A 27,831-nucleotide genomic window follows, 5' to 3' on the forward strand; every position below is an offset into this window, starting at 1 on the left:
TTAACATTTTTTTGGGGTCGAATTCTCGTTTTTGGTCGAATTCTCATGTAGAATGTAAAATGTAAGTAAAATGGTGAGAGAGAAATTCTGGCTATCAAATTGAGAGCGGCTCTCTGGCTAGCGCTGAGCGAATCAAAATATCAATTTATCGATGGTGGATATCGGTATTTCGTGCTTTTTGTAGACCAACACTGGAATTGAGATACCGATATTTCCCAGCGCCGCCTGGCCACCACCAGCGAGTACACATCTAATCATTTCCCATCGCTAGCAGTATTCGGTTTGCAAAAAAGTAAGTTTATATGAAAAAATGGAATTAGCCATGAAACTACAGGAGAGCGGCTGGTAAGTTGAGCGTAAAACAATAGCGAGGGTGGTGGAGTAACCTTTATAACAGGCACCTGACAGAGGACGGCCTCAAAACCCTGACATCCGCCACTGGCAGCGAGGACCCCAAGAAAATCATCGCCGAGCTATTGAATGTATGTATGAGAATGAGGAGGCGTACCGGCGTCATCACCCATCTAATTGTGCGTTCTTACTTCTAGAGAGACATCCGTGATATAGGCGGTGGAGCATTGCCCGCAAAGCGTGAAGATGCCACTCTGCCCGGGAAGATTGTGCTGCAGGTGCAGAGGGTGCGAAACATAGCCGCTCCCAAGGCGAACGAGGAATCGAAGGCGGCGCCGCGTCTTCTGCAGCTGGAGCTGAGCGACGGCCAGAACTCGATCCAGGCCTTGGAGCTGGAGCCGGTGCCGCAGCTGAATCTCAATGTGGCGCCCGGCAGTAAGATCTACTTTAAGGCCGAGAAACTGCAGCTGATGCAGGGATTCCTGATGCTCCGTGCCACTGAGCTGCAGCTACTCGGCGGCCGGGTGGATGCCCTCTACGAGAAGTGGGATCTGGCCAGGACTATGCTCAAGTATGCTCGCAGTGGCCGCCCTCTGAGTGGGAACACAATGCCACCGCCATGGGTGGCATTCGGACGAAAAATCGACACCACCGCGGAGCGCGAGCGGAACTTTAAGAGTCTGGGATCATCCGGCGACAAGGACAAGCCGGCAAAGGAGAACGAGGAGTTTAATGCCATGCGCAACGAGGCAATTGCCGTGGCAACGAAGGCGGGCGGCAAGAAGGTCTTTGGCGGCGGTGGCCAAAACATCGTCGATCACAACATAAAGAAGATCCTGGACAAGGGTTTCAGCGAGGAGGAGGCACGCAGTGCCTTGCATGCCACCAGGAACAACCTTGAGCGTGCTCTGTTCAACTTGAAGCGACGCAAGGAAGCTGGTGGCGTGGGTCCCATTGAACCAATGGGCCGCCCGGGACGCGGAGAACGACCTGGCCGAGAGGGCAAGCGTGGTGCCACCGCCAAGGAAGAGGCTGAAGCGGCAAAGCCAGCAGCTAATGCCACGCTGTTTGATTTTCTTACTACAAAACTGCCCGCCACAGAGACTCCGGCCGCCAGCGTTGCTGAGACCTTTGCTCCAGCTCCAACTGCCCCACCTACTGCCAATCACTATAATCCTTTCAAGCAATACGGAAACTCAAGGTTCGGCGAAGCCGATAGCAGATCTTCAGCTCATGGCGGTGGCGGAGGCGGCGGCGGAAAGTTTTCGGATCGCTCGAGATTTGAGAATAATGTTTCGAGCAGCTTTGCTGCCCATCGCGGTGGTCATGCTGGTTCCTCTAGGGGTGGCGGCCGCAATCGAGGCGGAGGAAGAGATGACAGACCACCGAGAGAGGAGAGGCCACCGAGAGAGGAAAGACCTCCGCGTGAGGAGAGGCCTCCCAGGGAAGATAGACCGCCCCGCGAGAGGGGAGCAGGATCCTACAATGAGCGAGGAGGTGGAAGAAATAAACCGGAGGCCAAAGGATCTACGCGCAATGGCCCGGATAACGCCTCAGCCAAGAGCCATTCCGAGGTGAAAGTCGACCAAGAAGCAACCAATGGAAAAGATTATCCCGGCAATCGTCGTGGCAGCGATCGAGGTAACAATCGCGGAGGATCAAGTCGCGGAGAGAATGGAAATGCTAATGGAAACAAGCGTAAGCCGCAAGCAGGCTCGAATGTATTCAATGCAGCTGGTGCATCCAGCAAGCCCTCGACCAATTCTGGTGAGGATTTCAATGCACGTTTGAGCAAGGTAACCGAAGAGACGGCCAATCTCAAGGTGAGCAGTGCGCCCAAGCGAGAGAATCGCCGCCGTCAGGCAGGCAACCAGGGACAAGCCAATCGCCAGTCGGGATCAGGAACGGGAACGGGAACAGGAGTGGAAATCCAGCAGCAGCAGTCAGCACAGTTGCCTTCTCAAAAGCCAGAAAAGGCTCAGGCCACTCAGAAAACTCAACAGAATCAACAGCAGCAGCATCAACAGCATCACAATCCCCGGAACAACTCGCATCACAACTACAGTCAATTGGCGAATGGATATACATACGATCCCAGCAAGATTATGGGTTTCCAAAGCAAGGAGGCCAACGAGTTTGCCATGAGCCTACTCAAGAGTCAGGGCGTGGGCCTGGCCAATCAGGAATCGCCATCAACGCTGCCCTTTGCCTCAGCTTCAGCTTCAGTTGCAGTTCCCCATCCTCAGCAGCAGGCGGCGCCAAGGGAGCAGTACGGTATGACGCCTGGCGATGCTTGGATGTGGCAGAAGGGAGACTTGTGCATGGCCAAGTATTGGGACGACGGAAGAGTAAGTAATTTCTACAACCAAAAATAAGAAGTCTAATAATGATCCTCTAATTCTTTTAGTATTACGAGGCTGAGATCACGGGTGTTTCGGAAAAGACTTGCGTGGTCTTCTTTTTGGGCTATGGCAACCATGAGGAAGTGCTCCAGGTGGACATACTGCCCATTACAGATGCCCAGAACAGGCCGCTGAGCAATGCTCCACAGCGTCAACAGCAGCAGCAGCAACAACTCCAGCAGCAGCAGCAGCATTCACGTTACCGCGGCGGGGATCGCCAAGGGCAGCAGCAGCAGCAAGTCTATGTGCCGCCCCACAAAAGGGAACATTGAAAAGTGGCCGGGCCTGAATTCAACGTAAATCAATTGAAGTAATGTTTCGAATAAACAACTTTACATAGTATGGTTTCGCACCCTTTTCCCATGTACTTGCATGCGTAAAATATATGTAAAAAAAACAGTGCTGCCAGACTTTTCGGTCCCAGCGACCAGTGTTGCGTAACTTATATACGTAACAATTTTTAACCCTTCTTCTCGGCTAATTTTCGGCGTTACTCAAAACTCATCCACATCCACAGATGTGCATTTTTTCTCTCATAGTTTTGTGGCTTAACCATGTAAAATATAATTAGCCGTAGTGTATAAACAATAAGAATAAGTGCAAAGGTAATACCAGAGCGTAAGGGCCAGTGAAAAATCGAATTGGGCAACCCAAATTCGCCAAGTGACAGCTGGCGATGGCCGACATGCGATTATTGCCTTGAAAATGTGCAGCCGCCGCTGCTGAAGTCTATGTGAAATGATTAACGAGCTGTAAAAATAACCGACTAATCAGATAAAAGTGCATTGCTTTTGCAAAAAAATATATATATGTACAATTTATATATATGTGTGTATATATATTTGCCGTTTCATATGGCAAAATCATCATCAGTGTTGTTTTGTCAAATGGGCGCTCAGTGTTGGAAAACGCGGCCAGCCGATAATCGTGTTTTGTTTTGTGCATATAACTGGTTCTAATTGAGGAAAATAACCAAAAATTTGCTCTGTATTAAATTATTCCAAACTAGTTAACCTTATATTTTGACAAACCGCGTTAAAAGCAAATAACTATTGCCACATGCGATACTCGGCAGCGAGCGCTTCGGGCGTTGCCCAACACCGTCGACCGTCTGCTGTTTCAGCACGTAAAAGCAGAAAAATGGTAAAATAAATCCTTCGCATTTCGCGTGCATTGTGCAAAAACTCAATTAAATACGCTTAATCGCTGCCCCTAAGCTTAAACTTTGGAATAACCATGAGTTGATTAAGAAAAGTGCACGTATTTCGGCTGCAAGCGGCTAAGAACGCAACGCCTAAGAAAGAAAATTGTCCATGTATACAAAAAAAAAAGTGTAAAAGAGGCGAGAAAAAAAACAACATTAAATAATAGCCGAAGAATATTCTGTGTTTGCATTTTGCCTACAACCCACACGGATCGCCATTTAATTGTAAATAATTCCCTATTCGCCGCGTATAAATAAAAACCGCACAACAACAAATCGCACACACTCACACACACACACAAACAGAGCAACAAAAAAAAGTAGCAGAAAAAACCGAGAGCAAGCACCTCCAAAAGGAAAAAGAAGAAACGAAAAAGAAGCAAATTGAAATTTCTTTTAATTATGCTTGCAAATTTTCTCGCTTTCGTTCGAGTGCGTATGTTCTCGGCAGCCAGTTGGTTTTCCCCCCCACCCCACTGTTTTTCCTCTGTTTTTCCCCTGCCCGGCGGCTGGGGGGGTGGCCGGTGCGAGAGTGAAAATGACTTATGAAAATTTTGCGTAACCGATTTAGAAGAATGAAAATTGTGTAAAACGCGAAAATGAACACACGGCAAGTAGCACTTTGGATTGTTTACGAGATACCTGCGCACCCGGCCGGGCACCCTCCATAAAAATCCGAATATATACACAATTGTTTGTGATCCGATAAGCCGACCAATCGACCCACCGAGAGATATGTATGTACAAACATATATAAACAACTTCTGTTTTTGGCCCCAAAACAATTTTGGGTAAAACCAGGGAATTATAATCCTTTAACATTGATCGATTTGGTGACGATCTGGGATGATCTAGATCTTTGAAAGAAGTCAGGAAGATGGGAAAGACTCTAGGGAAACTCTAGGGAAACCTAGGGAACAGCTACTTATCACCAAAGTGATAGATTACAAATCTTGATTTAATTATTGTTCAGCAATGAGGAAATAATAATCTAAGATTGCACTTTCAAGATTTCTAAGGAGGGGATAGAATTTTTTTCCAAGAGTCACAGGGGAATTCCCCAGAAATTTTTGGAATTTTCTTTAGAAGAAAAATCACAGAAATCTTTCCATATTTAAAAGACATTTTTAAATACCTCATAAAATAATAGAAAAATAATAACAATAATATAATAAATTATAATTTACAAAACAAACAAATTCAAAATACATAAATATTTCAAATCAACAAATAATATACATAAAATATAAACAATATTTAAGATATAAAAATATAAATAATAATGTATAACAAAAAATAATACATAAAAAAGGTACATAATAACTTAAAAAAAGGGAATAAATTAAACAAAGTAATTCTACGGTATAAATAATTTTTAATAATTTATATTAAATAATAATATAAGAAAGTAAATAAATTAAACAAAGTAAATTCACAGCATAAAAAAACTATTTTAAATTGATATTCTATATTTATATTTAATTTCAGTAAACATAATGCCCGCAAAAGTATATAAATAATGAATTGTAAAAAAAACGCAAACAGATTTCTTTAATATTTAACCAACCGAAAACTTGTTAACTTATGTAAGTACACACTAAAGTGCAATTATTTAAATCAAATTAATATTCTTATTAAAAACTCTCCCCCAAATAGAATCAACCTAGAAATTAGACGAGCGATCAAGACAAGAAGGATCCAAAGGATCCATGAGTAACCAACAACAAACAAGAAGAAGAAGAAGCCATTAACACACACACACAATGGCCGCCGAGAAGGAGATGCAGGCCCACGACATGGTCCGCCGTCGGAGCTGGGCCCGTGCGGTGGCCCTCTACGACCAGCTGATAACCACGCCCGCTTCCAGTGGTGGAACAACGCGGGCACAGAAGGATCAACAGATTGCCTGCCTGCTGGGCCGTTGCGAGTGCCTCCTGGAGCTGGGCAAATTCGAGGGTTGCCTGGCGGATGCTTACAAGGTGCTCACATTGCTCTCCGAGCAAACCGAGTGCCTGGCCAGCGTTTCCAGGGCGCGACGATGGCTTGTCCACGCCCTCTTCAAGATGCACAAGTATGGGGTGAGTAAATACATTTGATTTTCCCCTGAAAAATGTCTATAAATTCCTGTTTTCTCATCCTAGGATGCTGAGATCTTTCTGAGCAAGTGGATCAATGAGCTGAGCGGCCAGCAGATATACTCGGACATATCCAAGACCCTCGAACGCTACAAGTCCATCATACAGATGATCATGAATGGCCAGCACAAGGCACAGGCCCAAAAGATTCCGCATGCCCGTCTCGAGGACGAGATGGCCATTTTGGACACCAAACTGGATCATTGGGCCACCAACAATCTGCCTTTGGACAAGTACAGCAAATTGCTTAGCAATAAGGGTCTGAAGAAGCGGGAACAGCAGCAGCAGCAACAGCAGCAGCAGCAACAACAGCAGCAACAGCAGCAGAATGGCAATGGAACCGGCAGTTATGCCAGCAGCAGCAGTAATTCCAGCACTGGCAGCAGCAGCACCATGTCCAGCTCCAGCACCAGCCTCCACAAGACCAACGATCTGCTGGCAGCCATGAAACTAACAGCCGGCAAGCATCAAACAGGCTCCGGCGATGGCTCCAGCTCGGATGGAGGCGACCAGGCGGCGCCATCAACCACCTGTAGTTACTGCGCCATCACCTTCCAGACGAGAAACGAGCTGCGCCAGCACTGCCAGACCGAGGCTCATCAGAAGGTGATCATGAGTGATGAGGGTGAGTATAACAATGTTTAGTAAACATTTACACATATTAAGTAAACAGGGATAAACAGTTTACATTATATTTTAAAGCTCACATATTTAATTTCATATTTTTAAGATACATTTTAAAAGCTAAAACGATTTCTGAGGCACCTCAGATAGAAACTGAAACACAAACTTCAACTTGACGATCTTGTTTATGAAATCTATACATTTTAATAATGCTTCCACACCCTAGACTTCTTTAAAAAAACGAAAAAAAAAATATATATATATAACATGAATACTCCATCACTCCGAAAAAGTAAAAATATTCCATCAATCTTTCGTTTAGGACGCGACTGGAAGTGGCGACCGCCGCCCCGAGGCTACACCCTGGACACCTATTCCCTGTGCGAGACATTCAGCGAGGCGCACACCTGCCATTACGGCGCCCAGTGTGTGGAGGCTCATGGCCAGGACGAGCTCAACGAGTGGAAGGAGCGCTTCGAGTATCGTAGGATGCGGGTGCAAAAGGCCTGCGAAAAGGAGCTGTATGGCAAGTCGTACACGGAACAGGTCCTGGAACGTTGGATCCAGGCCACGGCACCGGAACGAGTGATGTGCGAGCGGGTGCCGGATATGGAGGCGCGATGCGAGCAGCAGCTGGTCACCAGCATAAGTTCGAAGACCTCCAAGAGGGAGTGGCTTTTCCAGTTGGAAACTAAGAAACCCCTGAAAGCAGTGGCTTTGCTCCAAGATGCCCATCGGAATCACTTTGCCTTGAAGTCCATCAGGATGATGAAGCCCATGGAGACGGTAATGGAGCTGAAGTCCGATCAGGAGTGGGTGGCAGGCAGCAGCAGCAGTAGCAGTTCCTCAGAAGCTGGAGGCGAGGAGTCTTCTCCCACGCTGAGCCACGAAATAACTGTGGAATTCCAGACGGAAATCTATGGAACCTTTCGCCAGGCCATCTGCTTCGATGTGGGCCAGGAGCCGCTGCTGGTGCGTCACCTCTGCGTGGATGTGCTGCCTGTGAATGATGCGGAAAAGATTGAGGAGATCAAGCGGGACATAATCAACAGCTCGGCCACGCGCTGGGATGTGGCAAATACCCAGCTCACGCGCTTTGAGACCACCATAGGCACGCACTTGAAAACAGAGGCCTATCTCAGCGATCTGGAGCATGAAAGGGAGTTGTTGGAACGTTATCCCTGCCCCCGGGCGGCCACCTTTACGCTGACCCAGTCCACGATTGTGGAGAAGCGTTTGACGCAGAACAACTATCGTTCCCGCATCCACGAGCTGTTGTCCGTGGAGGAGATAGCCCGCTACGAGCAGATAGCCAGATATAATGTCCGAACCCGTCTCACGGTGGCCTCCAACTATATCCTAACTCCAGCTGGGATGGCCACCAGCACAGCGAAATATTCCCTGGCTGGCGAGCTGTTTGCTTTGATGCGCCTGGGCAAGGATATCTCGGAGGATACATCACCCGGCCGCCTGATCCTGTCCAATTGCAGCAGTGTTTACATCTCCAAGCCAGAGGAACCGGACTCCAAACCTAATCCCGATCAGCTGCGTCCCGTCTACGAGGCTCTCATCGAGGACAAAGGCAAGAATGTGATTTATTTGAAGCTGTCGGCCAAGTGCGTGGAGGCCATGAACCTTCAAGCGGACACGGAACTGGATGTGGACATACAATTCCAGCTGAATCGAATGCCCTACTGCGAGTGGCACAATGCCGTGGACAAGATCACCGATTTCCGACTGATCTTTCCCGCCACCGAGCTGGAGCCGAGCATACCCTGGACCCCGAAGAAGCAGTGGGCGGATGCCTGTGAGCCCAAGTTGAATGCCAAGCAGAGGGAGGCAGTGAATGCCATTACCACGGCACTGAGCATCAAGTTACCTCCCATCCTGCTGATAGGACCCTTTGGCACAGGCAAAACCTATACTCTGGCCCAGGCTATCAAGCAGTTGTTGGCCCAGCCGGAGGCCAAGATACTCATCTGCACGCACTCGAATTCGGCGGCGGATTTGTACATTAAAGAGTACCTGCATCCTTGGATCGAGGAGGGTCTGGAGGAGGCCACACCGCTGAGGGTGTACTACCACAAGCGATGGTCCGCCACGGTGAATGGGGTGGTCCAAAAATACTGCATCACCGATGGTGCCGGCAACTTCAAGCGACCCAGCGTGGAGGATATAATGAGGCATAGGATCGTGGTGGTCACTTTGAGTATCAGCATGGAGCTGGCCACTTTGGGTCTCCCGAAAGGACTCTTTACACACATCTTCCTGGACGAAGCTGCTCAGGCCATGGAGTGCGAGGCCATAATGCCTTTGGCTTTGGCCAATGATTCCACGAGGATTGTGCTGGCCGGAGATCACATGCAGATGAGCCCGGAGCTGTTCTCCGCCTTTGCCAAGGAACGCAAGCTGCATATTTCCCTGCTGGAGAGGCTGTACGATCACTATCCCTCGAATTTCCCCTGCAAAATCCTGCTCTGCGAGAACTACCGCGCCCACGAGGCCATCATACGCTTCACTTCCGAGTTATTTTACGAACAAAAACTGGTGGCCTCGGGCAAGCAGCCGCGGCATGAGCGGTTTTACCCTTTGACCTTCTTCACCACCCGCGGCGAGGATGTTCAGGACAAGAACTCCACGGCTTTTTACAACAACGCCGAGGTCTATGAGGTGGTGGAACGTGTCTCGGAGCTGAGGAAACGCTGGCCCAGTGCCTGGGGCAAGCTGAACGATACCAGCATTGGCATCATGACGCCCTATGCGGATCAGGTATTCCGCATTCGCTCGGAGCTGAGGAAACGTCGCATGGGTGGAATATCCGTGGAACGAGTGCTCAATGTCCAGGGCAAACAGTTCCGAGCGGTCTTCCTCTCCACGGTTCGGACGCGACGCACTTGCATGCCGCAGGGCAGCGCTCCGGGTGGTGGTGGTGGATCAACTGCCTCCTCCACGGCCAGCATTGGGGATGCCGACACGGACTATGGTTTCCTGAGCAACTCCAAGCTTCTGAATACGGCCATAACACGTGCCCAGAGTCTGGTGGCCGTGGTGGGTGATCCCGTGGCCCTGTGCTCCATTGGACGCTGCCGGAAGGTGTGGGAACGCTTCATTGAGATCTGCGATGAGCACAAGTCGCTGTTCGGTCTCACCTGGTCAAATCTTCGCTCGCAGCTGGATGGAGTGGAGCTGAAGCGGGGATATGTCTTGAATCCTCTGGCTCCCGAGTTTGTGCCGCGTGCCCTGCAGCCGGAGGCTTACCTGCGCGAGCAGGCTGCTCTCTATTTGAATGGACCCCAGCATGGACATGGCGGTGTGGGTGGCCATGGACCGGGTCCTGGTCCGCCGGCACACTTTGCCTCTGCCGGCATGCTGGGTCCCGGACCGGCGGCTGCCGCCCATCAGATGAACCAAATGGCAGCCGCCATGGCGGCCAATCAACAGCTCTCCCACATGTACTCCACCCACATGGCGGCCATGATGGCTGCTGCAGCGGCCGTGGGCGGAAAGTCTGGTAGTGGTCCTGGGGCTGGAGGTCCCGGAGGACCTGGTGGTCCAGGGCCACCACCCCACTTTGGTGGTGGCGGAGGCGGCGGAGGACACATGGGAATGCGTGGACCACCGCCGCCAGCGCCACATTTACGAGGAATGCCACCCGGTCCCGGTGGACCGCCGCCCGTTCAACAGCCAGGAGGAGGCGCTGGTGGTGGGGGAGGCGGAGGAGGTGGAGGAGGACCACCGCCACCACCCTATGGACAATATCCGGCCATGCAGCACTGGCGGCCACCGCCACAGGGTCAGAATCAAGGCCCGGGACCGGGACCAGGACAACAGCCACCGCAGAATCCCAATGCCAGTCTCTGGGGGCCTCCACCGCAAACGAATCCTTGGAGCGTGTTGCCACCAAACAAGCAGCAGCAGCAGCCCCAGCCGCCACCAGTGAGTGCTCCCGGACGTGGTCCAGGACCCCCACCGCTCAATGCAAATCCCTCACTTCCGCTGCGCGGCGGAAGTGTTCCTCCGCCGCCGCCAAATGCCTCGGCAGCCGCCCAGCAGCTACTGAGGAATCCCAGCGAACTGGGCTACCTGGCCAAGAAGACGCTGTACAATCATGGCCAGGCCCCGCCACACCATCAGCTTTATGGACCCGGCCAGCCACCGCCACCATCTCAGCAGCAGCAGCAGCAGCTGCAGAGGGGCGGCAGTGTGCCCAATGGACCTATGTCGCCCATGGAGAATGGACCACCGCCGCCGCCTTATCTGCGGCACAATGGAAGTGGCTACAATACGGGAGCCCCACCGCTGCCTCAGCAACAGCAGCCGCCACAGCAGCAGCCACCGCCAAATCCCTTCATGTACGGAGCTGGAAAGCAGCCCTCGCCGAGCTCCATGCGGTTTGGTGGTCCCCTGACCCATGAGCTACTGCCTCCGAATGTCAGCATCTATGAGATGGCCTTCAACCCCAAGGAGGAGCAGTACAAGTGGTACCTTAAACTGCTGGAAACGGTGGGCCAGGAGGGAGCCAACAAGTTTGCGGACATGTTGCGCCAGGTGATGAACTCCATGCAGCAGCAGCAGCAACACAAGCCTCCGCCGCCTCAGCAGCAGCAGCAGCAGCAGATGGTAAACAATCCCATGCTGAACAATCCCCACGTGCAGCGACCGCAGTATCCCATGATGTATCCGCAGCAGGGCCAGCAGCAGCAGCAACAGCAGCCGCCGCCGCAGCAACAGTCCGTAGATGCTTCACCGCCGCTGGAGAACTTCAACCAGCAGATTGATCTGGTCTTTAATTCCATCATGAATGGAGCTAACGACATTGCCCAGCCCATTCTACGGGATGTGCTGGGCATGGTGGCCGGAGCTGGGAATGCCCCAGGTCCTGGTCCCCCGCCCCTGGCCAATGGCCTGAATGCCGCCGATCTCCAGCAGCAGCAGCAAAGTCGTCTGTTTGCCATGATGCAGCAGCAGCAGCAACAGCAGCAGCTGAAGCCACCACCAGGACCGCTCTATCCGAATCATATGGGACCTGGACCTGGACCTGGTATCCATCAGGCTCCGCCCAATGGCAGTGGCAACACCAACTTTATGGGCAATGGTAAGGCAACTCGGATATGAAGATGAAGGATCAAATAGGATCACTTGTTTCCCTTGTTTTTCTCAAGAATACTCGGTGACACGTTATACAAGTTTTGTGTTTTATATTATTTTCGTATAATTATTAGTGCATGTGATAAAGTTGTTGGGTCATTAAGTACCTCTCCCTTTGGTTTTGTGTACAAAAATTGCCAACTTGCAATAAATGTTATTGCTCTTGTTGAAAGTAGGAAATGTATATATTTATGCAGATTTTTAAGCCTTGGAAAAGAAAATAACGAAGAGAATAATGAATGAGAATAACGAATAATTCAAGAAACTATTTGCTATGGAAGGAAAGCTCTTTTATTTGATATTCTACAGAGCTGAAATCCTTTAAAATTCTCAAGTAAGAATTCGACAAGAAACTCCAAAAAAAAAACTAAAACTAAAAAACTATATGAAAAAACATTTAGGAATATTTTAAAACTTGAAAGAACCTTCAAAGATCCGATTCTTCTCTTCCTTCCCTGTACTTATTTTAAATTACTTTATTTTATCCTTTTCAGCTGGCAATTCTCTGCTCAATGACAAGCCGTACAATAACCTGAACATGCATAACAACGTTGGCTTGAACAGCGCAGCAAACATGGGTATGGGAGGTGCAGGAGGAGGAGTTGGTAACCTCAATAACAGCAACAACAACAACAACAACAATGGACTGCTGATGAATGGCAACAACTCGGTACCTTTGTACCGCCGTCAAGCTTTGGCTGGGAATGGAATCGGAGGTGGCTACAACATGCCCGGCCTGGATACAGGCGCCAATTTGATAGAAGCCCTCTTCCAGGCCAACAACTCGGTAGTAGTGGATCATTCGGTGAAGTCACAGCCTTCGGATCACATGCACGGTTTGCTGTACAACAATTTCAATGCGATGAAGGGTGGCGGCGGTGGCCATGATATGGACCTGTTTCAGGCCATGCCGCCCAGCGTAGTATCTCACTCGGAGGCAGGCGGCAATCACCATCATCATCATCATCAGCACCAGCAATCGTCGGGTGGAGGAGGAGGCTCCTCCTCGGCCGCCACCACATATGCGGCTGTGCTGAGCCAGGGACACCAGGCTGTGGGTGGAGGCAACAATGCGGGACCTTCGCCGGGGCAATCGCAGGGTCAGGGGGGATCTGTTACAGGTGCCGGCATCGGTGGGGGCGGCAAGGCCTCGCAGGCAGGTGGCGGCGGAGGTGGCGATCTCCTAGAGAAGGATCCGTTTGCGGCCATAAGGGAACTGGGACAGGCCACCACCGGTTTTTACAATTATTTTCAGTGAGAGGCGGCAGCGACAACATCTCAAGCTGTGGCATCAAAGGGTCTTAACCTAAATGCAAACAAAAAAAAAAACAACAAAAAAACCTTAAAAAAAAATACAAAAACTAAAAAAAAAACAGAAAATTAACTAGAAAAAAAAAATGGTAAAATTCTTAGCTGAACAAACAACAAAAAAAAAAGCGTAAAAAACGTAAAAAAATACCCCAGACATTGGGAAAACAGAGGAAAAAGCTAAAAACAAGAAAAAGAACTGCTTCTTAATTATAGTTGTGCCCCCCTTTCCCCCCTCCTATATCCCTATTATCCTTATTATTGTTTGCTTTCGTTTAAATTGCAAATTATTTAATTACGGTAGCCTTAAGTTCAACGTGTGAATTATTATAATTAATTAATAATATACATAAATACCAATTTAGTTAATGTTTAGTAGGGTTACTAAAAAAAAAAAGAAACGTTCTTATTTGCCCAAATGCCGCAGCCGCTGGGATGTGTTGTTGTGCCACCCTGGCCACCTGTTCCGCATCCTCGCTCCTCCTGCTGCATCCAAGGGGTTGCTCTAAGCAGCCGCACCACAGCCTCTACACAGACACAAGCAAAACCTTATCGATTAGAGACTCTTGAACAACAAAAAATTACAAAAAAAAAACTAAAAAAAAAAAACAAAATTAAATAAATATAAAAAACGCAAAAAAAAAGAGAGATAATTATTGTAATAACTATAAAACTGCAGAATGCATAAATTTAGATTTAGATATGTAAGATATATATATATATATATACTTTGAGAAAAAATTTGTATTGTACATTTCTTTCTGTAATTTTTTTTTAGGCCTTCAGTTTGTTTGTAACTTTTAATTATTCTCAAAGTTATTAAATTGTAAAACTTTTCAATTTTGTACAGCAAACGTTGACGACGACTATATATTATTAACAACAACAAAAAGATATAAAAAAAAATCATTAAAAACTGAAATTTTGTCATGCACTCAAAAAAACATAAATTATTGTCCTTCAGATAATATATACCTATTATATATATATATTTAATTAATGGCTATAAGGGATATATGAAACTTTTTGTGTACGAATTAAACATATACTTACACCTACATATATATATATAGATATGCATATAAATAATAACATTTTGTGCACGAGTTATATTTGTTCCTTTTTGCCTGCGAATCCCCCGCCCCCCCCATAAATTGTCTATGTGAGTGTGTAAATTATATTACGATTGTTAAAGCCCCTCCCCTGCATCCTCGCATCCCCCTTTAAAAATTATAAAAAAAAAATATACAAAAAAAGAACTCCCAAAACATTAAAAAAAAAACAATAAATAAGAATCCTTTTTCAATAAGAGAGTACATATATTTAATCGATCTTTGAGTTTTATCGTAGTATTTTTGTCTAGCGACTTGGATATAGCATATATACATATTAACTTTATATATAACTGTAATAATTTAACCATCAAAAAAGAAAGAAAAAACAAAAAACGAAACAAAAATAACGAAATTTACATTTAATAAATCGCAAGAAATTGTACTTTTAATAATCCATCATCGCCCTCTCCACGCCAATCCACGTCTCATATGTCATGTTTGTTAAAAAAAAAAGATCTAGGAAATATATATACACCAGACACCGACTCTCACTTAGTGTTAAATTATATGTAAATTTAGACACACAACCAACTAACTAAAAACAATAATAAATACAACAGACACACACACACACACATCCACATTCTTCATAGAGCAAAGAAAAAACTAAGGAAAATTCCCCATTTCAAAAACTGTATTGTATATGTAAACCCCATTTATATGAAACCCAGCAGCGGCGCTGAAAATCCTTATAAAAAAAAAGAAATTACAAAAAAAGAGAAAACTAAAAAAAGATCCCCAAGGGACAGAAAAAAAAATCAAAAGCAAACTTTTTTTGGTCAGTGTGTTGCTTCATATCAATTGTCTTCGTGGTTTGAACTAATTCGTCTTTATTGGAGATTTCAACTTTGAGCTTTGTTTGTAAAGGGGACTCCGAAATATTATTTGGAAATTATAAGACTTCGTTGGGTATACCTCTTCTATTCGTTTTTGATATTATATCGGAATTATGAAGAAAATTTTGATATGCCTGGCGATATTGAAAACATCTTCTAGCATTTTTAAAAAGGTCTTCAGAAAAGTCTCTTGGGAATTAAAGGAATTTGTTGGTTACGGCTTTTGTGCTATTTTTCTATCGAAACTTTTAGAAGAAAAGGGTTTTATTTGTAAGCAGCAATTTGAAGTCACTTAAAAAAAGTGTAAAAAGTCAGACATTAAAAAATTTCAGAAAATGCCTTTTATAAAACTGAAAAATAACGTTTTTTTCAATATCGCTGAAAAAATAATTAGGAATTATAAAATTTTGTTGTTTCAAGTAGTTTTTACAGGATACTATTGATGTTTGAATAAAAGGGGGTACTTGTATTCTTAACGATGGTGCCTCCAAAATATATGTATATTAAAAATATATTGGAAAAACTGTACAAAAGTTAGATACTATTTTGATAACATTTAAAAAAGCATTTTTATAGAGTGAAAGAATTAGGTTTTGTTCGCGTTTATTCAGCAAACTTCTGTTAACTTAACTAGGACACTTAATTAGCAAACGAATCTACAACTACAGGAGGTCTTCCCTTAGATGGGAACATTCAATCCGGACATCTCCTCCTTGACCTCATCGTACAGATCCTTGTAGTCTTCGTTTTGCCGGATCAGCAGGGCAACTGTGCCGCGCTTGACACCCATAGCAGCTCCCAGATCAGCTCGACTGGGCGTGTAGGCATAGGGAATGCCCTTCTCCTCACATACAGCCGGCAGGTGGCACATGATGTCCACGGGTGTCACATCACCAGCAAATATGCAAATGCTAGGGTGAGCCAAAGAAATCATTAGTTTGTATTTACTTTTGACGAAATTTTTGAAGAAACTTACCCAGTTTCTCCCTTGCGCAGGCGAGTCTGAACATCCTTCAGTCCATTGCGCAGGAAGGTCTTGTGCTTCATCGCCTTCTTGACCAGCTTGTAGCACTTCTTGGCCAGTTTTTTACCTGCCATGGGCTTGGCAATGGCATTCACGAAAAGCAGCTTGTCGTCGTAGGTCTCCTCTTCCTTGATGGTCACATCGCCGCTGGTCTGCACGGAAGTGTCGGCGTCTTCTACTTTCACTTTGCCCATTGTTTTTTTGTTTAAAAATGTGAATATTTCAAGAAAACTGCGGTTCTGTGGAACAAACACGTGTTGGTAGTTTGCTAGAGATGGTATATCGTTAATAAAACTATCGATACCATCAATGTGTTTACAAAATGCGATATATCGATTGTTCTTTCTAAGCATCGATTAACGATTAACAATTTCCTTTCACACAAGGGCGGTTAAATCTAGGGCTGCAGTATTTATTTGAAATTATTAAAATTTAGTTTTAAGTGGGTTTTATATTTTATGAACGAGATGTATATGCATTTGTGAATATTATTAGAATAAAATAATTTTTTGTAAACTAAAGTGACATCTCTCATTAAACATTTATTATAAACGCACATAAATATTAAAATACACATGACATAGAACATTAAAAAAGGCTTAAAAACTCACAGGACACATACATATTAAAAGAATTTCTTGGCCAGCTGAATGATTTGCATGGCAACCTTAACCTCTCGGGCGCCGCGAACGCCCAGCGCAGCCAGATCCTCCAGAGTCATATGGATGAGCACCTCGATGTCGATCTCCTGGCGGGTGAACAGCTCCGTGAGATGCTCGTTACCCGTGCGACTTAGCAAAGATCGCACGCGAGGGCTCAGCGAGGGGTGCTCCACCGGGGAGCCTTGCTTGAAGCGCTGATGGTTGGGACTGCGGGCCGATTCCTCCGCCTCTTTTTTTACCTTGCTCGGCTCCTGCTTCACCCGGATATGTGGCTTCACCCGGCTCTCCTGCATTGTCCGTGATTTTGGGTCAACCGGAATGGACTTTTCCCGAGGCAGCGAGCTGCCTTCCATGAGGGTGCTCTGACTTGAGGGCGAGAACACGGATCGCGTGCGCATAAATGCTTGCGAAAAACGCGTCGGCTGACGGCGACTTCCTGTTAAGCTTCTTGCGGACGTGGCTGGTCGACATCCTGGCACCTGGAGATGATGATTGGCTTTTGGGATACCAAAAAGTCCGGTTCTAGTGCAGCTCTTAGTGCCACGAGGCCCGGTGGGCGTGACGCTGTCCTCGGTGGTTTCAAAGGTGAATGCCTGGGTGCTAAGGGGCGTCAATGGCGTCAGGGGAGAACCGGGATCTGGAAAAATTACAATTATTACATTTTGAAATATGGGTTTATATGGGGTTCTTTGAAATTACCTCTCCAGGCGCGATTGTAGCGATCCATTTTGTAAATTTTACAGCAAGTACAAGCACAAGAGAACATAAACGATTTACAAAATGCTCGCTTTCTACGAAAAGTGCGAAAAAAAGATAACTGTTAATTGCAGCTTTCACAAAGTGACCACTCTTTGAGCTCCAAAAAAACTCCAAATTAAATTACAAAAAAATATTAAATAATTTGAAAAATCTATAACATTTTTTTTTTAAACACTTAACAATATAAAACAATTAATTTTGTTATTTAAAAAATTATATTAAATTAAAAATAGTCCCCTTTAATTTTAATACAAATTTAAATTAACAAGAAATATATCAATTAGTAAAAAGTCTTGTAAACAAAATCCAAATTTCAAGAATATGAATCCCATTTTAATAAAGATGAATATAAAAAATCAATAATAAAATTTAAATAACCCAATATTTGTCTAATCAAACTGGAAATCTTTGATGTTATCCACGTGATTTGGTTGAAATCAATAAATATTAACGAAAGTTCAAGGAACCCACTACGCATTAATATTTAGCTTTTGGCATGTCTAAGTACCAAATGTGTCGTTCTTTATACTTTCTACATAATATTATTTAGCTTCTCTAATTAAAGCGAGTTTGGCCAGTTTCCAATTTTTGCGACGAAGTTTTTTGTGACGGACGTTTTTTTTTTTTATTTTTTGTTTTGGTTTGGTTTTCGAATTAGCAATCAGCAGATGAACCGATAAAAAGTAAACAATTGCAACACACGACGACGCACAATGATGCCAATAAAGTGAACAAAAATAATCAATTAAATTAATTTTATGACTGATGAAAATGCACAAAATTTTTAGTGATAAAATAATAATAATAAATACGAGGTTCCAATAATTGCAGAGAAAAAAATATATAACTTATGGGAAGGGTTAAAAGTTAGTTAAAAATTGAAACTTTAAGGTGGGTAAAAATAATGTTCAAATATGTATTTTTAAAAATGTAAGAAATTTAAATCAACATTTAATTTTTTATTATTTAATTCATTTATTTTATTAATAAATAATATGAAGAAATTTAATAGATTATGTATTGAACTAATTTTAGTTTATTAAGTTGTTGTTTAATATATAATCTTTAACAACTATTTAGTGAGTTTAAAAGGAAGCCATTTTCTGTTTGAACAATTATTTAAAAATATTAAAATAACTATTTTTATTTTTATAAAAATTCCCAGAATATAAGGATTACTTAAAATATTTTCTCTATAATTCATTTGATACTACAAAAATAAAAAAAAATTAATATAATACATAATAATAGTCTTTTTAAACTTCCTTAAAAAGCGTAAAACCTCTAGAAAATGTGACAAAAATTATGGTACGATACCCTAAAAATTTCATTTAATTTTAATATTTTTTGAAAAGTTACATTCAATTTTATTTTAATATTTTAAAGTGTTCTTACAAAACTCTAGGTCTTTTTAAAGCACCCTAGATATAGTTTTATAGTGTTTAGTACCCCCTTCCAGTAAAGTAAACCATTTTTCTCTCAGTGCTGCGAAATCATGACATTGCCACCTGTTAAAGCTGCGACTAGATACTCGTATTATTGGCTGCTGGCTGCTGCTATTTGTGTTTTATGCGCTTTACCTTGCTTTATTTGGTTTTTCGTGGGCAAGAACAACATGCTGGCTGGCTGGCTGGCTGGCTGTGGGTATTTTGTTATTGTTGTCATTGCGCATTCGGCATTGCCGAAGCTTTGGACATAACACAACCCCCCCGTCATGGTTACCCCTAAAACCGCCCGTCTTAACCTGGTAATAAAGCCACATGTGAAGGCTTGTTGTTGCCGGCTTTTGACCGAAAACAGCTGAGTTTGGGGCCAGCAGCTGCTTTGTGTTTATATTTTTTCCACGAGCAGAGTCACTGCCAGAGCGGAGGCAGCGTTTGCGCAGAAGCTTCAGAAAACCGAAGCGGAAAGCCGAGCTTTCGGCCGGAGAACGGACGTATAAAATAGCGATTCCCCGCCGCTGGGCGACTCAGTCGTCTAACGGAGTTCAAACCAAGCTGAGCTGGAAACTAAGGTTCTTCAGGTGCTAAAAGCCCCGTGGAAAATCCAACGAGAAGTCAGTCGTAAAAATTTGGAAAAATCATACCAAGTCATAAACAAGTGCGTTCGAATATATACATATATATATAAATATAAAAGAGGAAAAGTAATAATAATAATATATACATACGTGAGTGGAGTGTGGCCCCAACAGAAATTGTAAATCAATAAGGCACAGAGTCAAAGAAAAATATAAAATAATAAATCGCCATTCAGTTGGGCAGTGTTCTTGAGACATGCAAAAGTAGTAGCCAGTGGAGTGTTAAAAATTTACAACAATAAAGCGTCAGGCACTTGCGAAACGTATTTTTTGCGAGTGTTTTTTTCTGATATTTTTGCTACTATTTGCCGCCAACCTACCGACCGACGACGCTGCCCCATCGCCGCCGCCTCAACAAAAGAACTTTGGTAGGTTTTGCTTTTGTTTGCTTGCTGGATTTCATGCAAATTAAATTAAGCAATTAAATGAAAACACACACAAAAATTGTATTTGCTGCTACTGTCGCTACTGCTGCTGCTGCTGTGGTTCTTTAGATAGGTTTTTGTTTGGTTTTTTGGCGATTGGATTACCTCATGGTGTATGATTAGACCTCACCAGGTGATTGCAAAAGTTTCGTTATTAATTTTTTCTCTCTTGCTTTGGATTTGCCAATAATTACTGCCAAATTTACCCAATCGGTCAGTTATTGCAGTTGTTATCTGCACTAGTTTTCTTGCCTGCCCTCGTATGAGAATACACTTTTTACTGTTTTTATTTTCGCGCTTTTCTCGTCTCCCATGAAAATTCAAATAAAAACTCACAAAACTTTTTTAATAACAACAAACGAAACGAAAGCGGGGGTGGAGGATGGTTGCCTGCACTGGAATATATTTAATTGAACAACAAAAAGAGAGCCAAACAAACAATCATAGGCAGGGCAGGAAAGTGGATTGTTGTTGCTCTCTTTGCCGCTCAAACGATTCACAATGGATCAAGTGTACATAGTACGGCTGCCCACCTAGAACATAATAAATATTTAAAAAATAAATAATGTCAAAAAACGGGAGGGAAAATGAAATATTCACAAGTTTTTGAAGAGTTGACGGGGGAAATATGATTTCAAAAATAAATAGAAGGTTTACAAATTTTATTAAATATATTTTTAAATCATTGAAGCATAGGAAAGTTATGGAAAATTGTTAAAAAATACATACAAATCAGTAAAAGTAAAAAAATTACAATGAACAAATTGTTAATAATTACAAATTCTATTTAAAATATTCTGTAAGTCCCTTTTTATTATTATTTATTACTAAATTTGCTAAATAAAGTTGCTATAATCAATGTAAACAAACTAATAGTGTTAATAAATCCGCTTAAACAAGTTGATTTCTTAAATAAATCAAAACAATTATAGCAAGTGACTTAATTTCAATTCTAAAAATACTTTTTATAGCCCAAGAGATTGGCGAAATTTAATCAAAACAAATCAAATAAATGAGTAACCCAAAAAAATAGACAAACTCAAATTAAAAAGGTCAACATTCATAGAGTCTATGAACCCCATTAAAAAATATATATATATGTTTATAAGGACCCTCATTCTGTTCAAAAAAAAAAGTACAAAGGCATGTAAGCAAATTTGGAAATGTGCAAACAAAAATTGGCTTTGGCAAACAGATTTGAAAATAAACCAAAACAAACCAAAAAAGCAATAAAAGAGCTGGAAAAAGTACGGGGCAAAATTGTTGAAAAATGTAACAAGTCAAAGGAATTTTTTTCCACGTCCATCTCCCCAGTTACAGTCCCCCTTCCATTTCATTCTCTTTTCGCCAGGCCACATTTTTGCGATAATTTAAATAGAAAAGTTAACAAAAAAATATAAATAGAAAAGAAATTTTGTGTGCTCTCACTGAAAATGTAAATAAAACTTGAATATTTGAAAAAAAAGGATTGGTATGCATCGTATAAAGTTTTGTGGATTTTGTGAATTTGAATTTGATGGAATTTTTAAAAAGCCTGAAAGAAAGATACCCCCGCACTAAGCTTAAAGTTAATCAATCAAAATGATTTCAAAATAAAAGCAGATATTCTCTATGTCTTGCCTTGCTGTTTCCACGATTTTCCCCCCAAAAAGTTCACAAGACTTGAAAAGATTAGAATAAATGCAAAAGGAACTTTCCGGCTTTTTGATTTGGCTGATTTTCAACTTTTCTTTTAATGTCTTCCTGCTTTTTCCCTCCTTGAGCCAGGCAAATATGCAAATGGAATGCGTTCAAGTATTTGTTGAGAATTAAACGGAAATAATTGAATTATGCTTAAATCAAATGAGAAGCATTTCGATTCGATTCCAGGGAAAGCCAACAGATTGGATAAATAAACACGGTGGGAGATAAAAAACTAACCTACGGTAGGGAAATATAATGTAAATATTTGCATCAAAGGACCAAGGGAAAATTCTGAGAGCGAACAACTTATTTCTCTCAGGGTTTTGCTGTTTTCAGACCTGAAATTTTCTTCAAGTATAGTGTTTGACAGGCTGCAAGAAAAGCTGCCAATTAGAGCTGGATTTTCAGGCTGGGCTTAAGTCACAAAAGTGCACAAAAATGAAAATCTTTTAAATAAATGAAAACTAGATTTTTGGCAACACGAGAAGAGCAAATAAATCTTCACACGCTTCGGGCACTTGAAAAGATTTTCTGAAAAATAAAATCCATAATTAATGGCCAACATAAAAACATTTAAATCGAAAGAAAAGTTGAAGAAATGTGTGTGTAAATTTCGAAATTAAAGGATAAACTCACTTTTGTGTGGTAATTCCCCAAGGATGTGTTTCCACCCCGAGAACGAGAATGAATATGAATGTGCATCGTATGTTTGGGTAGCTTGAGTCGCCTGCATTGGGGATTTACCAGACCTCCAAAAAAAAAAAAAACCAAATATAAAATGAAACAAAATTGTTCAAGCAAAATTTATTCTGTTGTCGCTTTAGAATAGAGCAGCCACCAAGGACCAACTAAAAAAACGAAGGATAAAACACATAAAAATACAGATACAATTTGCCAGAAGCCAGCCAGCCAGTTTGTTGGCCGAAAAAATTGTTGCTGAAGGACTGCAGTCACTGTGGGCAAAGGAGGGGGATCTTTATTTTAAAAATATAATTTTTTTAACTCTTAAATATTGTGTGGTATTTTTATTGGAATTATATAAATACTGAGATTTTCTAAAGATGAGTTTGAAAAGAGCTTAAATATTATATCAAGTAAGAGCTAAAAATATTAGGATAGTTTATTTTATTGTAGCAAAAAATGAGTTATAATCCTCGATAAGGCAACGATAAATTTAATCCGATAAATAAATCTAAAGATATGGTAGAATTTTGAATATATATTAAGGTAATTATAATTGTTAGTAAATATACGTCGATTTTACATCATTTTAAACAAAATAAACTTGTTTTTTAAACATTTTTTTATTGATTGAAGGCGACTTTTATTGATATCGATTCTTTTTCTCGATTATTATGATAGGTCAACCGATAAAACTCGATTTATTACAATTTCTTAGGCATATTAAACTTATTATTAATTTTAGTAGGTATTTCATATCTCTGTCCACGACTTACAATTATTTTTTTATACTTGACACCTTGTTAATATCCGCTTTCTTTCTCAAAATAATCTATAGCCAAACCAAACCTCATTAAATATCATGCGTACCCCATCAAAAGGGTATCAAATGATGCTTAGAAGTCTTCTCTTTTGACAGCTTTCCAGCTCATTGTGTGCCCATTGTATGGGCGAGTGGAGACGAGCGTCAAGTGACTGAGCCAAAGTCACATGAGTGCAATTTTAAAACAGTGAAAGATATATAAAGCAAAGGCAAACAACTGATCAAATCTCGCCGCTATTGCAATGGGCGTCGTTTTCCGAAATGACAGCTTAGATGTACTCCCATAAAAAAATATAGACGAGAGAGAAAAGAGTAACCTGGCTGACTGGCTGCCTGGCTCGCTGGCTGGGTGGCTCACTGGCGACGAGGGCCAAGAACGAAGATGGCAAACAACTGAGGTTGCAATAAATCCCCGGCAAGACAAGCAAAAGGAGCTGCTGCAATTGAACCGCCTGCTCCTTGGTCCTTTCGGTACCCTCCTTCCAGTCGTGCACAATCCTCAAACGACCGCCATCCTTCGTCCTACGTCCTGGGTCGAATAGCGCAACAGAATGTCAATTACTTGAATGTGAGGTTAGGTCAAAGCTATATAGCCGAGGCTTGATTTTCATTTGGAAAATTCCCTGCCCTGGCCCTGGTCAGTGGGAAAAACTATTGGGAGCTCCTCTGATTGCCTCTCGGTTACTTTGACTAATTTCGGGTTTGTTGCAGTCGGAAAGCAAATCGTCTTGCGGAAAGCAATAAATTTTTGTTCAGGAAATTTAATGGATTAAGGGATGTGAAAAATTTTCCCTTGATTTGAGGTCTGATTTTTCATATTCAAGCTGCATTTCTTACCTCACCACCATTACTCCCAGCATTGCACTTCGTTTATGCACTTGGAGAAAGCGAGATAGTTTTGAAAATAAATGGAAACTTGGCAAGAAATTCTTTTTTTCTGTAAATAAAATTCTTAAAAGAAGCTCCTACAAATTTAAATTGAAATCTAAATATAAAAGAATATTCATTGGAAGAATTAAATAAAGTTTATGGCTTTCTAAAGCTAAGAAAATATTTTAAAAAATAATCAATAATTTAAATTACCTAAATCAAAATGTAAAAAACCATAATCTACCAAAGAAAATCCATCATGTTTCAGACTAGACTTCATTTTCCCAGTGTATACGGTTCAGAAAAAATAAGCTAAAGTTGAGCTTTTCGTTCTTGGTCCAAGTCCAAAGCGTTTTTCAGTGGGTTTTCCCCATTTATCGATGGCCTGCTTGCATGTTTGTCTGTCAATTGGATTTCGTACTGGAAGTGAGCTTTGAGTTTTGAGTTTCCTTTTTTGAGGTCCAAAGCCAGAGTCGTGGCATGGCACTTGGCCGCCTTTGAGCTGTGAACATGCAAGGGGCTGGCCTGGTCAAATGCCTCCTCGGCATCCTGGCTGGCTGGCTCCTCGTTTGCAGGTTTCCTTTGTGCCTGGGGGTTGGAATTCCGGCTTAGAATTGGAGTTTGAAAATTGTTCGCATGCCTTAAAATCGCTTCAGTCGTTGAATATCTGAAATATATATAATCTTAGGTTGAAGAAAAAAATAAACCTTGAACAATGGCGTGAATAATATTAATTAGCCAGCTTAGCTTAATCATTAAGTGGAATCAGCAAAGGGTTAATGAGGTGGGCTTATTTGAATAATAAAACCAGTAATTGTGGTTAATGTATAGGCAGTCTTTTATATAATTCTATTTATAATTTTCTAGTGAAAATGGAGACGAATTTGAATTGTAATTTTTTGTATAATTGTATTTTAATTCTTGTCTCATTAAAATATTTTAGAAATCATTTGGAAATAACAGAAATAATTACAAGTATAACTATTAAATAAAGATGTACTTGGTTTATTTTATATAAATTTCCAGACCAGTTAAGAACTTTCTGCTTTGGTAAATCTGTGCTCAACTTGATAAACAACGACAAAGGAACATAAACACAAAAAAGCCAGACCGAGAAGGACTCAGACTATGACTATAACAGAATTTACTTCGCGAAACCGCGCTATAGTTACACTTTCATTAATTCGAATGAACTTTGAATGAAAGAATAAAATATATAGAAAATATTTAATATTGATTTATAAATAGAAAAGCAGGGAATTGTAAGCCACAATAAAATATTTGAATATTTTTAGGGTAAATAGCTTTCTTTCCTTTTTATTTTCTATTAATTTATAAATGAATATTTACATTTTGTATAAATAAATTTTTAATATACAAAAGTTCTAAAAGCATTTAATGATTTTCACACCAAGAAATGAGAAATTAAAAAAAATATAACAAATAAAATCAGAGTTAATTTTCTTTTAAATATTTCCTTTCTTCAAGGCTGGAATATAATAGTTATATATTTTTTTTCTAATTATTTAACTTTAGCTTTAAATATACTTTTCCTCAAGTGCATATCCAGCTAGTGACGTCTTCTGACTGTGATGGAAGCAGTCGTAGAAGTCGTCGCATCAAAATAAATGGATATAGTTTAAGTGTATGAAAAACATGCCCGAAACGGAAGAACTAATGGATGGATGTATGGCTGGCTGGTTGGCTAAAAGATGGACTGTGACAGAAGGCCGAGGGAGGGCGGGCAGTGGTTTATATAGCCAGAACTGTCAGATCTGATGGGACTACTATTGCTGCTGTTGTTATTTTTGTTGTTGTTGCCGACTTTATTCTATGAACTCAGAACGCGTCGCGTCATTCGCAATTTTTCTATTGTTTGCGCAGTGTTTTTTGTTTTTGTTTTTTGTTTTGTTTTTGTTCCTTTTTTGCACGTTACGTCTGTTTGTCTGACAGCTGAGCACTGTTTATATGCCAGACATATACAGATATGTATGTTTGTACCTAACGTTCATATATATCCGGCTATATACGCATACATACAGACGGGTGTGTGCTCCGACGACTCCCTGTCGACGGAGTTCGCTCGTATTACCCTGTCAATCTTTACGTGAGCTCGTTTGTAACGTTTTCGCACTGCAAGTGAGTGGGGGAATTTGTGGAGGTGTTTTAGGCTGTTCGTTTTTCTCCCTTTTCGTCGAACTATATATAGTTCTGATACGGGACATTGACGGACAAGTGCGCAGCAAACTATTTTGGCTGTAGTTTGACAAGAGAAAAGTTCGACGCAGTAAGGAAGTAATTTTTGATGGAAAATTCTTTAAGTAATTACATAAATTATATGCTTAGTTCTTGCTTAAATTAGGAAACTCTTTAAGAGCTTTAGAAAAATATATAAACTCTTAATAGTTTTCATCCATATGGACATATTAAAAACCTTCCCAAAAACAAAGCCCACAAAAAAAGAGCAAATAGCGACAAGCCTTTGTCCATGTTCGCTGCTGGAGAAATGAGCAAAAATTCCACCGAAATGGCAAAAGGAAGGCAACAAGGACTGGGACAAGGGACTTGGGGGACAGACATGCACACACACTCACTGCCTTGTGTGACACAAGTGACACTATTTTCTGGTGCTGCCACCACAGTGCCACAAGTAGAAATTCGCTAATGCTCGCCGTTGCAGGCGGCACCACTGGGGGATGCAGCGCCATGTTGCAATTATTATTTCCGGCTGGAAGCGAAAAATAAAGTTGGATATGCAATGAGCAGGAAGAGCAGCAGCACACGCCAAAGCACACACAGGCGTGGCGTGCGAAAAAATGAGGCCTGCACGAATAACACTCATACGCAGCGTTGGCCAGCCACAAAATCGTATCGGTGATGAGAGCGTGAAAAAGGGGGATTAACATATAATGAGCTTGTACGATTTTGTTAAATGTTATGTTAGCTTAAGGTAAGGGAAATTTATTGGAATGATCAAGATTTGAAGAAAAAAGTGCCTTAAAAGTGACTTACAAATAGATTTAAGATTACTTCTTATTTTTGCAGGAAAGAACAAATCGATGTTTTATAGAAAACAAATTGCCCTCATAGCATTTTTATTATATTATTTATGATATCTTTTAACAATTGGAGATTTCCTAATAAATGTAGATTGACTTTAAAACCTACTTTTCTTATATTTTTATTTTTTATTCTGAAGATTAGAGGTAATCATAAATTCCCCAAAATTTATATTTTAGTTTGAGTTTTTATTTTCGAAGGCAGCTTAGTCCTATCCATCACGAAGATATCTCTTTATCCTGGGCCTTCACTGTCCTTTCTTTTTGCCGCGACTACTGCCTGGATTCCGGCCCATCATCAGAGGCAGCGAAAAAATAACCGTACGTAGCTGGTTCTGCGACGCCGTTTCCTTCTTTTGTTTGTGTGCAGCGCATAATTTGCGAGACAAACATGCAAAAATGCCCCAGAAGTGAAAAAAATATCCTCTACATCCAACCTACATCCCAGGATCCATGCATATATACATATACATATATGCACTGCGCGGCCCGAAAAGGGGAGAACAATTCCCCGGCAAGTTGAAGTGCAAAATGGCGGGAGCAAAGGACTCGGAAGGGGCGGTAAAAACGGAGGTTCTTCTCATGGAGGGGCCGGGAAAATGGGTTGTGCCTTGTGTGCGGTTGCAGGCTGAAGATTTTGAA

At 42.1% G+C, this 27,831-nt stretch overlaps 5 protein-coding genes across 8 annotated transcripts in view; 3 read left to right on the forward strand and 2 right to left on the reverse strand.

Annotated features, from left to right (window-relative positions):
• The first annotated feature begins 21 nt into the window (after positions 1-21).
• Tdrd3 (Tudor domain containing 3) lies at positions 22-3,095 on the forward strand. Of its 2 annotated transcripts, XM_070285034.1 has the most exons (5): positions 22-61; positions 275-345; positions 398-482; positions 549-2,699; positions 2,759-3,095. In XM_070285034.1, exons 2-5 carry the CDS (start codon positions 311-313, stop codon positions 3,023-3,025), a joined length of 2,538 nt encoding a protein of 845 aa, XP_070141135.1. In that variant the 5' UTR covers positions 22-61; positions 275-310; the 3' UTR covers positions 3,026-3,095. The 2 variants fall into 2 exon arrangements, with proteins under 2 accessions (XP_070141135.1, XP_017019468.1); XM_017163979.3 differs by lacking the exon at positions 22-61 and having other exon boundaries at positions 78-345.
• A 130-nt stretch (positions 3,096-3,225) lies between these two features.
• Positions 3,226-14,157, forward strand: Helz (Helicase with zinc finger). 3 transcript variants are annotated; one of them, XM_017163976.3, is made up of 6 exons: positions 3,226-3,358; positions 5,446-5,543; positions 5,614-6,035; positions 6,099-6,717; positions 7,039-11,811; positions 12,359-14,157. In XM_017163976.3, the coding sequence occupies exons 3-6, from the start codon at positions 5,721-5,723 to the stop codon at positions 13,120-13,122; spliced, it is 6,471 nt and encodes a 2,156-aa protein (XP_017019465.1). In that variant the 5' UTR covers positions 3,226-3,358; positions 5,446-5,543; positions 5,614-5,720; the 3' UTR covers positions 13,123-14,157. The 3 variants fall into 3 exon arrangements, with proteins under 3 accessions (XP_017019465.1, XP_017019466.1, XP_070141134.1); XM_017163977.3 differs by lacking the exon at positions 3,226-3,358 and adding an exon at positions 3,706-3,896; XM_070285033.1 differs by lacking the exon at positions 3,226-3,358 and adding an exon at positions 4,165-4,182.
• A 1,533-nt stretch (positions 14,158-15,690) lies between these two features.
• NHP2 (NHP2 ribonucleoprotein) lies at positions 15,691-16,430 on the reverse strand. The gene is made up of 2 exons (XM_017163980.3): positions 16,100-16,430; positions 15,691-16,034 (listed from the first exon to the last, which is right to left on the reverse strand). The coding sequence occupies exons 1-2, from the start codon at positions 16,339-16,341 to the stop codon at positions 15,803-15,805; spliced, it is 474 nt and encodes a 157-aa protein (XP_017019469.1). The 5' UTR covers positions 16,342-16,430; the 3' UTR covers positions 15,691-15,802.
• A 239-nt stretch (positions 16,431-16,669) lies between these two features.
• gnu (giant nuclei) lies at positions 16,670-17,658 on the reverse strand. Its single transcript, XM_017163898.3, has 2 exons — positions 17,509-17,658; positions 16,670-17,446 (listed from the first exon to the last, which is right to left on the reverse strand). The coding sequence occupies exons 1-2, from the start codon at positions 17,573-17,575 to the stop codon at positions 16,773-16,775; spliced, it is 741 nt and encodes a 246-aa protein (XP_017019387.1). The 5' UTR covers positions 17,576-17,658; the 3' UTR covers positions 16,670-16,772.
• Positions 17,659-19,531: 1,873 nt separating this feature from the next.
• LOC108072777 (Ig-like and fibronectin type-III domain-containing protein 2) overlaps positions 19,532-27,831 on the forward strand; it is an 80,060-nt gene continuing 71,760 nt past the window's right edge. Inside the window, exon 1 of the mRNA XM_017164058.3 lies at positions 19,532-20,016. The gene's annotated coding sequence lies outside the window, so the exon portion shown is untranslated. The remainder of the gene's footprint in view (positions 20,017-27,831) is intronic.

The sequence above is a fragment of the Drosophila kikkawai genome, chromosome 3L (genome assembly GCF_030179895.1).
Source record: "Drosophila kikkawai strain 14028-0561.14 chromosome 3L, DkikHiC1v2, whole genome shotgun sequence".
In the NCBI taxonomy this organism is placed as follows: domain Eukaryota; kingdom Metazoa; phylum Arthropoda; class Insecta; order Diptera; family Drosophilidae; genus Drosophila; species Drosophila kikkawai.

Excerpts from the sequence above, each read along its gene's own strand:
- gnu (XM_017163898.3), bottom strand. The coding sequence starts at position 17,575 with ATGTTCTCTTGTGCTTGTACTTGCTGTAAAATTTACAAAATGGATCGC. Across the intron at positions 17,447-17,508 it reads CTACAATCGCGCCTGGAGAG|ATCCCGGTTCTCCCCTGACG; the intron begins GTAATTTCAAAG and ends TAATTTTTCCAG.
- Helz (XM_017163976.3), top strand. The coding sequence starts at position 5,721 with ATGGCCGCCGAGAAGGAGATGCAGGCCCACGACATGGTCCGCCGTCGG. Across the intron at positions 6,036-6,098 it reads TCAAGATGCACAAGTATGGG|GATGCTGAGATCTTTCTGAG; the intron begins GTGAGTAAATAC and ends TTCTCATCCTAG. Across the intron at positions 6,718-7,038 it reads GGTGATCATGAGTGATGAGG|GACGCGACTGGAAGTGGCGA; the intron begins GTGAGTATAACA and ends TCTTTCGTTTAG.
- NHP2 (XM_017163980.3), bottom strand. The coding sequence starts at position 16,341 with ATGGGCAAAGTGAAAGTAGAAGACGCCGACACTTCCGTGCAGACCAGC. Across the intron at positions 16,035-16,099 it reads CTGCGCAAGGGAGAAACTGG|CATTTGCATATTTGCTGGTG; the intron begins GTAAGTTTCTTC and ends GGCTCACCCTAG.
- Tdrd3 (XM_070285034.1), top strand. The coding sequence starts at position 311 with ATGGAATTAGCCATGAAACTACAGGAGAGCGGCTG. Across the intron at positions 346-397 it reads AAACTACAGGAGAGCGGCTG|GCACCTGACAGAGGACGGCC; the intron begins GTAAGTTGAGCG and ends CCTTTATAACAG. Across the intron at positions 483-548 it reads TCATCGCCGAGCTATTGAAT|AGAGACATCCGTGATATAGG; the intron begins GTATGTATGAGA and ends TCTTACTTCTAG.